Below are 18,303 nucleotides of genomic sequence, written 5' to 3' on the forward strand. Positions count from 1 at the left end.
CCTGAATGTTGCTAATACAGTAGATCTTAAATATTCTCACCAGAAAAAAAATGTTAATGGGATAGAGGTGTCAGTAAGGCTATAGTGGTAATCATTTTACAATACATAAATGTATGAAATTAACACACTGGGAAGGGAAAGGAAGGGAGAAGGAAAGGAGCCCCTGCCCTCATGGCTGTATTCATCAAGAATTCAGCCTCTTCCACTTGGAGCTAGAAGGAATGAGAGCCTGTCCCTCCCGGTGAGATTCTGTATCCTTATCTGGGAGCTGAGAGAGCCCTGTCTTTCTGGCCACACCTGGCTAGAGTGGAACTTGCATCAAGCAGAAATTCCAGCGTTACAAGCTCTCAAGGTTCCCAATTTTAGTAGATTTTTCTGGAAGAAATGTTTCCCTACTCGCTGTATGCTGAGAACAACTTTCACAGACTTTACATGGATGTCTGTTGCTGCTGCTGTTGTGTATCCCAGGAATGAAACTGCTCCCTTCACTTTTATCTGCATGATTCCAGTGGGAATTCCTGTGTTTGTACAATTTGACCCCAGAGTCAAATGCTTTGGGCTGAGCACCTCATCTAAAACAGAGCAGTTCACCGAGAAGCTGAAGCTGAGACTAGGAGTCCACACATTTCCAGGCGGCATACTCATCAGAATGGAGAGCGGAGAAGAGTAAAGAAATGTGTAGGAAGAAGCACGGACAGAGAAAGATCCTCTGGGCTGCTAAGAATGTTCTGGTAATGCTTTTCCAGTTGGTCCTTTGGGTTCTGTAATAAAGGTCCTGTCCCTGAAATCAGGTCTGCTTTGAGGGAGCTCCAAGAAATTCTGCCATTTGCTATTAAAATCTGAACAATCATGATTCAGGACCGCCCTGAGGGAGATTCTTTTTTGAGTCAATTTCAACTTATTCTCCTTGGAAAAGAGGTCAAGAATAGCTCTAGGAACCCACAGGAACACTCTCCACCTCTCAGGAGACCTGCCCCGGGTACCTTGATTGTGCTCAGATTCTTCATTAGCCACTCGCATCAGGGCATCTAGCACCAAAGCGTTGTCCAGCCACGTGTACCACTCCTCCAGCTCCTGCAGGAAGCTGGCTGTGCCCGTTGACTCTGATACCTTTCGAGTTGCCAGCTTGCAAAGCCGCTCGACAAAGCCAGGGATGCTGAGGAGGGCCGCTGCCGAGGAAAAACAAGAGAGGAAATATGACCACAGAAACCAGTGCTATAGCTCTCAACAGACAACCAGATCCTCACCTGCATGAGAGGAATGATCTCTTTAGGTGAAAATCCTGGGTTTTTATTTTTTAATTGGAACATAATTACTTTACAATGTTGTGTTAGTTTCTGCTGTACAACAACCTCAATCAGCTCTATGCATACATACATCCCCTCCCTTTTGAGCCTCCCTCCTGCTCCCTGCATCCCACCCAGAGGAATGACTCTTAAGATGACAGCAGTTAGAACTTCCTTTTAAAATGAAATGCCCACCCAAGGTAAAATAGTAATAAAGGTAGAGAAATAAGAGCAATTTTAGCAGGTGCAGGGAGTCAGGCTCTCTCATATCAGTTGGTGGAAATATAAACTGGAATAACCTCTAGACCTTGCCTCTCTTTGAGCTAGAGGTCCATTTCTGTGAATTCACCATAAAGAAATAATTAATTACATATAGATAGCTAGATAGGTATCTGTACAGAGAGGTTCACTGGTGATTCTATAACAGCGAAAGTCACAGATGACTATATGTTCATTAATAGCATACCAATTAAATACAATACATCCACGCAATGGAGCACAATACACAGATACTAAAAACAATGACACGTATGTCTTTATACAGCAACTCTGAAGAGGTGTTTAATTTACTTCTTAAAGAAGTAAATTATCAAACAGTATTGGCTTAAGCCCAATTTCTTTAAATTTTAAAGTTTTCTTCTTTAAAATATGCACATAATGTATATATATATACACACACATATAAAGAATGGAAGGATATATACCAAAGTATTTACTGCGGCTGCTCCTGAGTAGGAAAGGATACGAATACTTCTTTTAAAATTACTTAATTATCTGATTTTCCTATAACACACACACCTTTTTTTTTTTAAGGTAAAGAAAGCAACTTAACCACCCAACTCCTATTTCCACCAGTTCCACTGTCCTCACAATGATGAGTAAGACAGAAATTCTGGTCAGCATAAACAACATAATAAACTTTGAAGGCAGGGAATTCAGGTTCAAATCTTGGCTCCCAAAATTAACGCTCTTTAAAATAAAGCTAATGTCTGTGCCTCTTTGCTTGTGGATATACTAAATCTTGGAAGGACAGAAAAGAGTGGTTGCCAAAAGCAAAGAGAATATGGCCATTGGGAATAGTGTGAGGGGAAGTTTTCAGTGCACACCTCTCTGAATTTGTGATTTTCTGAATCATGAAAATGTAACATTTAATAAAAAATTAACAAATAGATATTTCAAAATATCAACATATTAATATTACATTGGGAGAGTATAATATGGTATTAAGAGTTATGGTTCAAGAATCACCATCTTATAGAAACACTGAAATATATGCAGGTGAAATAACATCTGGGATCTGCTTCAAAATATCCAAAGTAAGGAAGGGAGGAGACATAGACAGGCCATCAGTTGATAATTGTTGAAGGTAGGTAATATGTAAACAGGGATCATTATACTGTTATATACATGTCTCTACTTTTATATGTGTGAAGATTCCCATAACAAAAAATTTAAAATAAATCCTAAAAGAATACAACTTTAAAGAAAAGTCTTTAAAAATAGAATAAATAAAAACAAAATAACTAGTTAGGAGGATTATGTCATGTGAATTTAGTCCCAGCAGAAACTGGCAAATCATCTTAGCCCCCTTTCCATCCTCTACAAATTAGTGACTATAAAATAATGTATGACCTCATTAATAAAGATGAAATAAAACTACATTTAAACTAACTTTTCCTCTAAAAGTTAAACAGAATTATTATACTATATGACTTAGCAATTCCATCCTAAGTTTTCATTCTGTAAGATCTTACAGAAAAATCTGAATGAACTTTTAGGCCAACCCAATACATACCCAAAAGAAGTGAAAGTAGGTGCTTGAACAAATACATGTGTTCAGAGCAGCACTATTCACAGTAGTCAAACGGTGTAAGTAACCCAAATGTCCATCAATAGATACACAAATTGTTATATACACACAAAAAAGAATGAAACACTGACATTCAACAGCACTGATGAACCTCAAAAACATCATGATAAGTGAAAAAGGTATGAGACAAGATACAAAAGGTCACACATTTTTAAAATCCATCTATATGAAAAACCCAGAACAGATGAATCCACAGACAGAAAGCAGATGATGGCCAGTGGTTGGGGGGAACAGAGCTTCCCAGGTGGCGCTAGTGGTAAGAACTTGCCTGCCAATGCAGGAGACCTAAGAGATGCAGGGGTCTGATCCCTGGCTCGGGAAGATCCCTTGGAGGAAGGCAATGACAACCCACTCCAGTATTCTTGCCTGGAGAATCCCACGGACAGAGAAGCCTGGTGGGGTCGCACAGAGCTGGACACAACTAAGGCCACGGGGGTGCAGGGGGAGGGATTAGGGAATAACTGTTGAATGTATTCAGGGTTTCCTGTTGGGTTGAGGAAAATGTTTTGGAACTAGATGGAGGTGGTGGCCGCACAAACTGCAAATGTACTATAAGTCACTGAATTAAGTGGTTAGTTTTTTAATGTAACTCTCACCTCAAGTAATAAAAATATACTGGGATTGAATTTTTTGGTTTTGTCTTTACATTTGTTTCTTTTGAGATACCATTTCTTACTTATCAAGTTTGACAAATATCAAGAAATCTAAAATAGCCCTATACTGGGAAGGGTATACAGGGTGGGAAGATGAACTAGTAATTTCTAGGGAAGGTAAATCTGTTAACATCTATCAACATTTAAAAGGCAAGTATCCAGCACATTAAACTCTATACATAAGGATGTTATTTGTAGGAACAAAGATGAGGGAAACCAAATTTCCATCAACAGTGGACTAATTAAATAAATTGCGGTACGCCCATACAATGGCTATCCACTTGTAAAAAGGAATCAGGTAATTCTACATGTACCGGAATGGGATGCTTTGCAAGATAAAGTTATCTGAAAAGAGTCAGAGGCAGAATGGTGCTTATCTTACATCATCATCAGTACAAACAGAAAGGAGCCAGTCTTCTCCCATTCTCTCCTCCACCCCCGTGGCTGGGCATGTACAGATTATCTCTGGAGGGACCGATGAGAAACTGGTAATACGTCACCAATGGGAGGAGAACAAACTTTCTGCTGTATACCTGCTATTCGTCTTGTAGTTTGTGGAAAAGAAAAAAAAAAAATCTGTAGATTCCCGCCCCCCCAACAAAAAATAAAATAAATGAGTTTGAATTCTAAAAATTTCTAATTATGAAAAATTTCAAAAACATGGACTTTTAGTCACACCTTCTTTCTCCAGGTAAACAGCCCAGTTTTCCTAACTGTTCCTCGGAGGGCAGTTCCTAAGACCTAGTCTACACATCGTGAACACCAAACACAGCCATTCAGATGTGACCTGCCCAGTGTTTAGGATTCTGAGACTGATTCCCACCCCACAGGGTCCTGAGCTTTTGTTAGTCACTCATCTCGGCAATGGCACCCCACTCCAGTACTCTTGCCTGGAAAATCCCATGGACAGAGGAGCCTGGAAGGCTGCAGTCCATGGGTCGCTGAGGGTCGGACACGACTGAGCGACTTCACTTTCCCTTTTCACTTTCACGCATTGGAGAAGGAAATGGCAACCCACTCCAGTGTTCTTGCCTGGAGAATCCCAGGGACGGGGGATCCTGGTGGGCTGCCGTCTCTGGTGTCGCACAGAGTCGGACACGACTGAAGCGACTTAGCAGCGGCAGCAGCAGCATCTCTGATGAATGTTATGGATTCTCTGATGATGAAAGCTGATCAAAGTTATGGATTCTCTTCTCAGAAAAAACTCACTGGCCTCATTTTACTCACCAACTTATGCACAATCTCAGGGGACTGGCACCCCAGCATTGTACAATCTTTGTACTTCTTCACGGCTTTACCAGTAGTCACCACACACACTGCTAATGTTAAACCAGTTGAACATTAAAACATCCACAACTTCCAATAATTTCTGCAAAAGCAGACCTCGTCTCTCTTGTTAAAACATCAGTATTTCCAAAATATTCCTGTAAATTTTTCTGCTGCAGTTGAGGCCCTGCTTTCCAGATCTCTGAGAGGATTCTGAATTCCATTCTAGCTCGTATGCTGTGTAAATCAGCCCCTCTCATCCTGGTGTCACCTATAAATTGATAACTGCCAGGCCTGAGGCTTTATTTACATCTCTGACTAAAATTTGAAAGACTTTTTCCCCACAGATGGATCCATTTGTTCCCATCTGAATCAACAGAAGAGATAACTGGTAGTTTCTGAGCAGCCTATAAAGTGCTCTGACATTTTCATTAACTGAGGGGCAGGAAGATAGCATAAATCATGACTTTGCTGGTCAAGAAAACTATTTCACAGCCGCAGTTTACTAGAAACAAAACAAAAACTTTTTGACAACATCCTACACGCTTCAGCCTTCCATACTATAATGGAATGAATTGTGTTCCCCCACCCCAATTCTTATGTTGAAGCCCTAATCCACAACATGACTGTATCTGGAGACAGAGTCTTTAGGGAGGTAATCAAATGAGGTCATAAAATGAGGTCCTAATCTGACAGGAATGGTATCCTTATTTAAGAGGATGAGACACCAGAGCTCTCTGTGCATGTGCAGAGAGAAGGTCACCCTGAAGGCGTGAGAAGGTGGCCATCTGCAAGTCAGGAAGAGAGGCCTGATGGCACTTGCATCTTGGACCTGTAGCCTCCAAAACTGTGAGAAGCTAATTTCTGTTGTTTGAGCCACTCAGTCTGTGCTATCCTGTTATGGTAGCCAATGCTGACTCTTATGTACACCTCTACTTCCTTAAACAACTAAAAGCAGAGCTACCAGTCAGATCCTGCAATCCCACTCCTGGGCATATATTTTGGTGGTTTAGCCACTAAGTTGTGTCTGACTCTTGCTACCCCACAGACTGTAGCCTGCCAGGCTCCTCTGTCCATGGGATTCTCCAGGCAAGAATACTGGAAAGGGTTGCCATTTTCTTCTTCAGGGTATCTTCCCAACCCAGGAATCAAACCTGGGTCTCCTGCCCTGCAGGCAGATTCTTTACCAACTGAGCTACAAGGGAAGCCCTGCATATACCTGGAGAATACCATCACCCAAAAAGATACACACGCCACAACATTCATCACAGCACTATTTATAACAGCCAGAACATGGAAGCAACCCAAATGTCCACTGATGGATGAATGGATAGAGATGTGGTATTACAATGGAGTATTACTCAGCCATGAAAAATGAAATAGTGTCTCCTGAAGCAACACAGAAGGACCTACGGACTGTCATACTGAGTGAAGTAAGCCAGAGAAAGATAGATACCATATAATACCCCTTATATGTGGAATCTAAAAGTAAAAAAAAGGTACAAATAAGCTTATTTACAAAACAGAAATAGAGTCATATATGGAGAAAACAAACTTACAGTTACTAAGGGGGAAGCAGGGGAGGGATAAACTGGAAGGCTGAATTGACATATACACACTACTATATATAAGATAGATAACTAGTAAGAAACTTCTGTATAGCAGAAGTTCTGTATAGGGAACTCTACTCAGAGTTCTGTGATGACCTATATGCGACAAGAATTTCTTAAAAAAGTGGATGTATGTATATGCGTAACTGATTCATTTTGCTGTACAGCAGAAACTAACACATTTTGTATCAACTATACCTCAATAAAAAGAGAGACTGCTGAAATGACAAATGATTTAAGAATATTACATAAACTTAGTTGATAAAGCAACAGCAGGGTTTGAGAAGATTGACTCCAACTTTGAAGTAAGTTCTACTATGAACGGCTTTGCCTGCTACAGAGAAATCATTCATGAAAGAGTCAATCCGCGTGGCAAACTGCTATCTTATTTTAAGAAACTGCCACAGCTACCCAAGCTTCAGCAACCACCACCCTGATCAGTTAGCAGCCCTCAACACTGAGGCAAAGAGATTATAACTCTCTGAAGGCTCAGATAATGGCTAGCACTTTAAGCAATATTTTTAATTAAAGTATGTACTCTTTTTTAGATGTAGTGCTATTATTACACATTTAATAGACTAAGTATACTGTAAACATACTCTTTATATGCACTGGGAAACCAAAAAGTTTGTGTGACTCTATTGCAGTATTTGTTTTATCACAGTGCTGCAGATACTGGAATCGAACTTCCAGTTTCTCTAATGAATGACTGTATATATCCTTCTCTCTGCTTGTGTGTGTGTGTGTATATATACACACACTTGCTAAGTTGCTTCAGTCATGTCTGACTCTTCACATCCCCACGGACTGTAGCTCACCAGGCTCCTCTGTCCATGGGGATTCTCCAGGCAAGAATATTGGAGTGGGCTGCTGTGCCCTCCTCCAGGGGACCTTCCCCATACACAGACACATACACACAAACACACAGCATATAGCATCAGTCAGTGTCAGTTCAGTCGCTCAGTCATGTCCGACTCTTTGAGACCCCATGGACTGTGGCATGCCAGGCTTCCCTGTCCATCATCAACTCCCAGAGCTTGCTCAAACTCATGTCCATTCAGTCAGTGATGCCATCCAACCATCTCATCCTCTGTCATCCCCTTCTCCTGCCTTCAGTCTTTCCCAGCATCAGGGCCTGTTCCAATGAGTCAGTTCTTTGCATCAGGTGGCCAAAGTACTGGAGTTTCAGCTTTAGCATCAGTCCTTCCAATGAATATTCAGGACTGATTTCCTTTAGGATGGACTGGTTGGATCTCCTTGCAGTCCAAGAGACTCTCAAGAGTCTTCACCAACGCCACAGTTCAAAAGCATCAATTGTTCAGTGCTCAGCTTTCTTTATACTTAACTCTCACATGCATACATGTGAACTGGAAAAACCATAGCTTTGACTAGACTGACCTTTGTCAGCAAAGTAATGACCAAAGATTTTTTGCATATAGCATAAAGACCCAGAAAAGGTGTAGCAGAACAAAAGATATATGTACTTTTAATTTTGATAAATAATGGTGCTTCACATTTTTGAAATTCTGGATCTATTAAAAAATCTGATGGCTATGGACTTGGTCCCCCAAAATAACGAACAGATACACACAAATTTTACATACTCTAAGTGGACCCAAGGAGCCCTCATATGTGATTCAAATCTCTAGAAATACTGAAAGAAGATTTAGGAAGGGATCTCAGTGCTACAATGCTACAATGTCAAAATTCTGACAACTTAGAGAGTTTACCTTGGTTAATTTCAGCTGCAGAAGGCCCCAAGCTCAAGCTCTTCTTCTGCTGAGCATTTTTGGCAAGAAGCGTATGCTTGTCATCATTCCCTGTATCCATCTCTGAAATGGTGACAGCCAGAATCCGGCAGAAATTAGCAAGCTGTTGCTGATCAAAATTGGATACTAAGGAACTCAGATTGGGGACTTCATCTAGTCGGATCATTTCCTACAAAAGACACAAACAGAACAATTCCCATGCTCAGTTCATTTGAGATTGAATGTGCCGCTCTGCTGCATTCCCCTAAGAATGGAGCTTGGTATCTAGACCACTTAGGTTCAAATCCCAGCTCCGCAATTAGCAGCTGTGCAACCTTAAGTAAGTCATGGAACTTAAGCCTTTGTTTTCTCATTTGTTAAACGGAACTAATCTACCTCACAGTCTTGGTTTGAGGATTAAACCCTTTGAGCGCCACTATTTGTATTCTTTACCTTTGCTCATATGTCCCATTTTGGCTTAAAAAAAAAGTCTACCATTCAAGTTTTATGAATGAGAAACTGCCACAGATGTTCTCTTTTTAAGACATAAAATATTTTAAACATAGCTGAAGGCCCCTGTGTGTCCCTATCCAGTTGCCTTCACTTCTTTCCCCTCAGAGGTAACCATTACTTTGAACTCTATTTATTTCTACACATGTTCACACTTACAAATATTTCCACAAAAATACATTATTGTTCACAACCTACTATGTATAAAATAAAGATATAACGTATAGCACAGGGAATGCAGCTAGTATTTTATAACTTTAAATGGAGTATAACCTAGGGACTGTCCCAGTGGTCCAAGTGGTTAAAAATCCCTGCAATGTAGGGGATGAGGGTTTGATCCCTGCTCAGGGAACTAAGATCCCACATGCCTAGAGTCACTAAGTCTGCATGCTGCCAACTACTGAGCCTGCATGCCACAGCTAGAGAGTCCATGTGCCACAACAAAAGATCCCATGCGCCAAAACTAAGACCGGATGCAGCCAAATAAATTCTTTAAATAAATCTTAATGGAGTATAATTTTTTAAAAATTTGAATCACTAAGCTGTACACCCAAAACTAATATAATTATACCTCAATGAACAAAAATATATGGTTTTGTTCTGCATGCAGTGGGGTTGACATATTATACCCTATTTTTCACAGTCAACACCGTAATTTAACTTTATTGATACAAGTAAGTCTGGTTTATTCATTTCTCACTGTTTTACCCTATGATTTATTCAATCTTTCTCCTTTTAAAATATGTGTATGTTAAGGTGGACTACAATTTTTCACTATTAAACAAATTTGCAATGAATATTCCCACAGGTGTCTCCTTGTGTACCTGCTTATGTACCCAATTATCAAGAGTAAATGATAGTAGACCTTCTCCCCTTTTCCTGTAGTAGAAGTATTCCCAACGTTTCAGGTTCAGTTTGCTGTCTGCTGTAAATTTTAACAGATAGTCAATATCACCTTAAGGAATTTTCTGTCTACTCCTAGCTTTTATCATGAATGAGTGCTGAGTTTAATGAAATGCTTTTTGTTGTCTGGTTATATTCGCATTTCCTTTCTTTCGTAATAGCCACAAATGTTGCACATACATCACATGAGTTTCTCTCCTTGAAGCAGCCTGACATTCTTCAGAAAACATCTGCTACCCCTCATCCCATACATTCACTCAACTTTCACTGGACTGGGTATTTCTCTATTACTGCACGTATCACATGAACTTGAGGTTTTCTATTCTTGCATCTGATTTCCCGAATAAACTGACACGGTCTTGAGGGTGAGGTGTGTCTTACCTTCTCTCCAGAGCTGCAGTGCATAGAACCTGGTAGTGAGGGTCTCAGTAAGTATGTACTGAACAACTGGATGATTCCTAGAAGCCCTCCTGAATCCTACTCCCACTTCTGGTTGTCTGTGGAGGGGTATTTGAGAACAACTTCTTCCATCTTTGCTTCTCAGTAACAACAGTAACAGTAAATGTTGGCTATTGTTATTATTGAAAACTGGGACTTTCAGCTTAATCAGTTCCTTTGCTGCTGCTGCTGCTAAGTCGCTTCAGTTGTGTCCGACTCTGTGCGACCTCAGAGACGGAAGCACACCAGGCTCCCTCGTCTCTGGGATTCTCCAGGCAAGAACACTGGAGTGGGCTGCCATTTCCTTCTCCAATGCGTGAAAGTGAAAACTGAAAGAGAACTCGCTCAACTCTTAGCAACCCCACAGACTGCAGACTACCAGGCTCCTCCATCCATGGGATTTGCCAAGCAAGAGTACTGCAGTGAGGTGCCACTGCCTTCTCCCTCAGTTCCTCTAGCCCTGGCTAACTTAGGGTGTGGGGTTACAAGCCAGGCCCTCCCACTCTTCAGGTGCACTTCTTTGGGTTACATTTTAATTTTTATTTAATACTTGGTATAATATATGCTACAAAGTAAAACAAAGTGAACAGCTATGTGTGCCTTTTTTATCACATTTCTCTGTCTCTCTACCAGAGGTAACCACTATCCTGAATTTTATTATTGTTTTTTCATTGAAAAAAGTTTTGTATAATTTGAGTTTGCCTATTTTTGAGCTTTGTAAAAATGATATACTATAGACCATCTTCTTTGACTGACTTCTATCAATAATTTCTATGATTTGGCTATGTTGCTGCTTATAGCAACATTCATTGTATAATATCCCATTGTGGGAATAGAGGACATTTATCCATTTTCCTGTTGATGGATCAGAGAGACCTGATTTCAGGCTCTTAATCAATAATGCTATAAATGTTCTTATGTGTTTCTTGATGCACAGGTGCAGAAGTTTTTCTGGGGCAGTGGCTTCCAAACCATTCTGACAATATTCAAGAGTAAAAAATAAAATTTCCATCACAACCTAGCAAATATACATAGGTGAACGCATAAATATGTGTATAAACATGAAACAAAAACTTACACAATACATTTTGATCTTTTCTATTAGCTGGTAGATCCACTGAATTGATTTCACACCCTCGTGGCTTCAATTTAGTGTTTTTATTTCTAAGAATCACTGTTCTGGGGACTTCCCTAGTGGTCCAGTGGTTAAGAATCTGCCTGCCAATGTGAGGGATACAGGTTTGATCCCTGGTCCAGAAGATTCCACATGCCATGGAGCAACTAAAAGCCTTTGTGCCACAACTACTGAGCCTGTGCTCTAGTGCCCACGAGCACTACTACTGAGCCCACGTGCTGAAGCCTGTGCACCCTAGAGCCCATGCTCCAAAAACGAGAGACGCCAATGCAATGAGAAGCCTGTGCATTCCAACTAGAGGGGAGCCCCTGCTCGCTGCAACTAGAGAAAGCCTGCACAGCAATGAAGACCTAGCACAGCCAAAAAATAAATAAATAAAAGAATCACTGTCCTGGAATTGAGCTTCCCCACAAGCGTGCCTGGGCATAGGTTACAGATGTCCTAGGCCACGATACTAATGCCTCAGTCCTCAAGGAAATGCTTCCATAGGTGGGGATCACAGGGAAGGCACATATTCAACTAGAAAACAAAATAGGTTTACTCCACTGATACAAAAAGGAGTCTGCAGTAATGTGTTTGCAGTGATACATATTCTCGTGACAGTTAAGCATCTTCTATTTATGGATCATTTGTCTCTCTTCTGTAAAATGCTTGTTCCTATCACTGCCCATTTTTCTACTGGGCCATTTGTCTCTTCCCTGGTGATGTATAAGAATTCATGATAAATTCTATTGTTGCTTTTGGTCATTTTTGTTGTTTGTCTGGCCATGCCACGAGGCATGTGGGACCTTTGTTCCCTGGCCAGGTATTGAACTCATGCTCCCTGCAGTGGAAGCTCAGAGTCTTCAACCACTGGAGTGCCAGGGAATTCCTCAAGATAAATTCTGAATACCATCTTTTGTTAGTTGAATGAGTTGTAAATATCTTTTCCCAGTTTGTGGCTTGTGTTCCCATTCTCTTTATGGTGTCTATTCTTTCCAGCTAACATCTAGCAGAACTCATCACCATTTTTGGCAACACAGAAAAGTATGAGAGGGGAGAGAGCACACAAGGAACAAGGGGGCCAAGTTATGAAGGAGCAATCCCAGAGACTCATGCTGAGACTGTCAGGGAGTTTGGAGTTTCCACCTTGGAAGCCCCTTCTCACAAACTGGAACATACAATTATTGGAAAAATAACAAAGCCTTTTCATCAAAGGGCACAAAGGGTCTGTCTGGGACCTGCACACATCTCCAGTGTGTTCCTACAGACAATGCGTCACTTGTGCATCTTTGGCCTGGGCAATGACAAGCAGAGCCCAGGGAAAGTGCAGCAGGATGACAGAAGTGAAAGCAGGGATCTCCACAATGCACACGGTGCTCTTTTCACCGCAATAGCAACTCTAAGAGCAATGCTAACTCCCACCTCCTCAGTCGTAAAAGAAAGAAATCTGCCAACTGACACAGACTGGGGGAAGAAAACCAGGTTCTAACAAGCATTATGCCAAAAATCTAATACAGTGCTTTTCTAACATGTCTACAGATGTGTTCTGGGGAGGTCTGTGAGTGCTTGACAACAAGTTTTTAATTTAGTGCTTTCGATTACAGTTTGCCTTTAAAAAAAAAAGCATATTCTGCATCATTTGAAAGTCTGTCTTAAGACCAAGTAGTAGGATTTCAGTGCTCCTATTTGTTATTTCCTATGTTGGTCTCAATTAAAATTAACTGCTGAAGATTAATGAGAAAAAATACAGGTGAATGTAACAAGTGAATGTCAAACATCACAAGAAAGCTTCACAACAGTTCAAATATAGAGAAGTGGTAGCAAAACAGAGTCCCTGCACAGCACACAGCAGAAGAGCTATGGGAAAAAGATCCTGCATCATAATAGAGGGACAATTTTATTTCAGCACAGTAACATTAGCTGACACATTAAATTCATGTCAATTTGTCCTGAGTTTTATGATTAGTTTGATTTCAATCTGTCTTAATTTTTATAGTCACTTAAGACCTGTTATAAGGAGCGTAACCTAGTAAATATATTTAACACACAAAAATAACTTTTTTGTGTGTTAAATATATTTGAGTATTTAAAAATATCTTTAAGTATTTATATGTTTATATATAAATATTCTGTTAGCATATACTATAGTAAATATTATATACTTATAAATATATTTAAGTATTTATAAGGAATATGGTAAAATTCTTCTTTGAAAGAGCTCTTGTATATTACTCATGTTTAAAAATACAACTGTCTGAGACATTCTGCTCCACCCAGTCATGCACCAGCTAGCGGACCCAGCTCACCTTTTTAACACCCAAAATATCTTCAATGAGGGTTGCTGTTTGTAAGAATGTCTTCTTACTCGTCATCAGTGTAAACAGGAAGATCACAAAGTCATTTTTTTCCGCCAAACGCTTTGTAACCCCTTCCGTCTATCAAGGGAGAAGAAAAGACAGAACAGGTTAAAATCACAAAATAAAATATGAAGGGCAAAATACACCCTCCAGACACTGGAAAAGCAATTCCATGCTGTACCAGGAATTGTGGCTGAGACCGTAAATTCCTACAACTATATAAAAAACACTGTGTATGAATGCATTTTTTTTCTGGAGAGGAGTTTTTAAATAATATCCATCATAGGCTCTTAACCTAGTATCTGCCTAGTATTTAAATCAAGCGCTACAAACCAGCACATAGTAGGCCAAGTTTTATTTGGCCAGCAGCACCTTTTAAATTTTGAATTTAAGTCTTTAGACAGGACAATCTTACTCCAGGTTAGTCACAAGTTCCCACTCTAAAACAGGCAAACCTTTCTTGTTTGCTACCTGATCCTTGGAGGCACTGGTGTCTGCAACTTTAAAAGCCCTAGGTTTCCATCTAACCTGGATGTAACTCAACTCAGCACAAGGTTGCACTGTATCATCCTATCTTCTTTATGTTTCTGTTTCTTCTTCTCTCTTCTCTTTCCTTTGTTTCACTTTCTTTCTCGTTCCTTTTTTTTTCCTTCCTTCTTTCCCTGTCTTTCCTTCCCCTTCCTTGCCCTTTATTAAAACTGAACTGTGTTCTACTGGAGTATCATTAACATTAGGTATCATTATTAAGAAACACTCTCGTAAGACTGCCCCATGAGACTATTAACAGCATGGAAGTTGTGAATGATGGAGTCCTTACATCATACATACATCATCTTTTTTTAAATAACAATTTCTTACTGGCTTTAGTTATAAGAGTAATTGTGCACTACCTGAACAATTAGCTTATTTTTATCTTATGGGTCTGTCTGTGCCTACCTGTGCCACTAGCTACATGTGACTACTGAGGACTTGAAGTGTGGCTAGTCTGAACTGAGATGTGCTGTGAGAGTAACAACTACACTGGATTTTCAAAGTTTAAAACAAAAAAAGAATGTATCATGAATAATTACTTATACTGATTACATGTTATCTCACTAATAATTACTCATGTTGATTACATGTTGGAATAGTATTCTTGACATACTCAGTATTAAATAAAATACACTGTTAAAATTAACTTCAACTATTTCCTCCCACTTCTTTTCTTACTTTCAAAAAAACTGGCTATGAGGACATTTAAAACAACCCTTTATCGGAGAAGGCAATGGCACCCCACTCCAGTACTCTTGCCTGGAAAATCCCATGGACGGAGGAGACTGGTAGGCTGCAGTCCATGGGGTCGCTAAGAGTTGGACATGACTGAGCGACTTCACTTTCATGCATTGGAGAAGGAAATGGCGGCCCACTCCAGTGTTCTTGCCTGGAGAATCCCAGGGACGGGGGAGCCTGATGGGCTGCCGTCTATGGGGTTGCATAGAGTCGGATACGACTGAAGTGACTTAGCAGCAGTATTCTGGAGTGATGGGTCATTTCATCTGTTTTTGGAGTATTTTTATATTATACTCTAACATTCTTGAGAGACCAGTATAATACATTTTTATACTTTTAAAAATGTGGTACACAGAAGCAAACACAAAATATTCATAGCCTAAAGTGAAAGTGGAGAGTGAAAAGGTTGGCTTAAAGCTCAACATTAAGAAAATGAAGATCATGGCATCTGATCCCATCACTTCATGGGAAATAGATAGGGAAACAGTGGAAACAGTGTCAGACTTTATTTAGGGGGGGCTCCAAAATCACTGCAGATGGTGACTGCAGCCTTGAAATTAAAAGACACTTACTCCTTGGAAGGAAAGTTATGACCAACCTAGATAGCATATTGAAAAGCAGAGACATTACTTTGCCAACTAAGGTCCGTCTTGTCAAAGCTATGGTTTTTCCAATGGTCATGTATGGATGTGAGAGTTGGGACTGTGAAGAAAGCTGAGTGCCAAAGAATTGATGTGTTTGAACTGTGGTGTTGGAGAAGACTCTTGAGAGTCCCTTGGACTGCAAGGAGATCCAACCAGTCCATTCTGAAGAAGATCAGCCCTGGGATTTCTTTGGAAGGAATGATGCTGAAGCTGAACCTCCAGTACTTTGGCCACCTCATGCGAAGAGTTGACTCATTGGAAAAGACTCTGATGCTGGGAGGGATTGGGGGCAGGAGGAGAAGGGGATGACAGAAGATGAGATGGCTGGATGGCATCACGGACTCAATGGATGTGAGTCTGAGTTAACTCCGGGAGTTGGTGATGGACAGGGAGGCCTGGCGTGTTGCAATTCATAGGGTCGCAAAGAGTCAGACACGACTGAGAGACTGAACTGGGCTGAACTGAATCAGTGACTAAAAATGCAGATTAGGTGCAGGTTCATTACATAACTCCTTTTTTTTTTAAAAAAAAAAGAAAAAACAGGTCCAAATCTTCACGGTTTTAAAATTCTACGTCTTTTACATGTGTTATTTAAACGACCTCTAAATGGTTAATGTACAATGAATACTTTTTTTCTGAAACTGAACCATGAATTCTGACCTCATCAATATGATTATTCTAAACAGAATAAGAGAGTGTTGGGAAGGGCTGTGTGCTGCTTGGAGACCACCACCAGCACATGCCTTCTTGTAGAATCCAGGTGCCCAATCTGTGCAAAATGCTTTTGAAGACTAAGGATTATGGCTGATTTTAAAGTCAGTCAATGGAATTAGAGTTTCTTTTTGTTTTGAAACATCAAAGGGCATTTAAAAAAATAAATGAAACAGTTTGCTTTCAGTCTACAGAGGTAAACTCAAAATTATGACTATCTGCATGCAGTAACACTCCTTTTCAAATATTTTTGAAGAATTTATACATTTTATAAAGCATGTCTTAAAGAGTGTAAGTTTTCTGATACTGGTTTCACAAAAGGACAAATGCTGCTAACAATAACTAACAGTGAATATCTAAGTTCAAGCTAATGTATATGTAACAGGCAATTAAAGTGGCTAATCATAAGCCACAATGCACATTTTCCCTATGAAAAAGTGAACTAGTTTGATCCACATTTCTAGAGTTACTTGGGTAGAAAAACAAAAACAAAAACCACTCTAATTCAGCTCAGAGTTTTGATGAATTTATTGTTCCTAAAATGTAACCAGGTAAATAGTAAAGGATATGTACCACTGAACTATACTATTATTTTAACTTTTCTATAAAAAGATGGCCTGCTGTGTTGGAAGGGATGAATGAGCACTGTTGGACAAATGAGAAAAATGTCACAGAATGTCTCAGTTTCTTCCATAAGTTATACTTTCTTCTTCCATGACACAGGTTTCACTCTATAAAACTTTGTCCCCAAAGGAACTTTAATCTGTTTTGTGCTTTTTCGGCCTGACAGTACTCCTTCTCCATCACTTTTCCAAAGACCTATGGTCTTTAAGATGCACCTGAAGCCTGGACTGGGATGTGGGTCCACCGGTGGGCACGGTGGCTGGGAGCTGGAGAGTGGGGACTGGAGAGCAGTCCCGGGGCCAGGACCCCAGGACCGTGACCTACCACAGAGAGATGGCCTGAGGGAACAGGAAGAAGGAAATTTCTGGCAAGGAGTCCCCCCAGAGGAAAGCTGCACAGCCATGGAGGCAGGGCACCACTGCTGAGTCACACACAGGGGTGCAACTCCTTTTAAATATTTTATTTCGACAGATCAGTAGACTAAGCTCGTTTTAGCCTTTTTTGGTGACAGTAGTCTTTGATGAATCCTTCTGAACTCTGAACTTACTGACAGTTTAGGCCCTTAAACTATTTTTCATTTGTATGCTGGAATCTAGATTGCCAGGAGAAATATCAATAACCTCAGATATGCAGATGACACCACCCTTATGGCAGAAAGTGAAGAGGAACTAAAGAGCCTCTTGATGAAAGTGAAAGAGGAGAGTGAAAAAGTTGGCTTAAAGCTCAACATTCAGAAAATGAAGATCATGGCAACTGGTCCCATCACTTCATGGCAAATAGATGGGGAAACAGTGGAAACATTGTCAGACTTTATTTTTCTGGGCTCCAAAATCACTGCAGATGGTGACTGCAGCCATGAAATTAAAAGACGCTTACTCCTTGGAAGGAAAGTTATGACCAACCTAGACAGCATATTCAAAAGCAGAGACATTACTTTGCCAGCTAAGGTCCGTCTAGTCATGGCTATGGTTTTTCCAGTGGTCATGTATGGATGTGAGAGTTGGACTGTGAAGAAAGCTGAGCGCCGAAGAATTGATGCTTTTGAACTGTGGTGCTGGAGAAGACTCTTGAGAGTCCCTTGGACTGCAAGGAGATCCAACCAGTCCATTCTGAAGGAGATCAGCCCTGAGTGTTCTTTGGAAGGAATGATGCTAAAGCTGAAGCTCTAGTACTTTGGCCACCTCATGTGAAGAGTTGACTCACTGGAAAAGACTCTGATGCTGGGAGGGACTGGGGGCAGGAGGAGAAGGGGACGACAGAGGATGAGATGGCTGGATGGCATCACCAACTCGATGGA

At 40.4% G+C, this 18,303-nt stretch overlaps 1 protein-coding gene across 2 annotated transcripts in view; it reads right to left on the reverse strand.

The window, feature by feature from the left end:
* The window catches only part of TRPC4AP (transient receptor potential cation channel subfamily C member 4 associated protein), a 70,324-nt gene that overhangs the window by 24,260 nt on the left and 27,761 nt on the right, over positions 1–18,303 (reverse strand). For both annotated transcript variants that reach the window (XM_004014517.5, XM_004014516.5), the window contains exons 6-8: positions 13,708–13,836; positions 8,416–8,623; positions 984–1,169 (exon numbers count right to left, since the gene is read on the reverse strand). In XM_004014517.5, coding sequence (XP_004014566.4) covers positions 984–1,169; positions 8,416–8,623; positions 13,708–13,836 — 523 coding nt within the window. The remainder of the gene's footprint in view (positions 1–983; positions 1,170–8,415; positions 8,624–13,707; positions 13,837–18,303) is intronic.

Source organism: Ovis aries, chromosome 13, assembly GCF_016772045.2.
Source record: "Ovis aries strain OAR_USU_Benz2616 breed Rambouillet chromosome 13, ARS-UI_Ramb_v3.0, whole genome shotgun sequence".
NCBI classification, from domain to species: domain Eukaryota; kingdom Metazoa; phylum Chordata; class Mammalia; order Artiodactyla; family Bovidae; genus Ovis; species Ovis aries.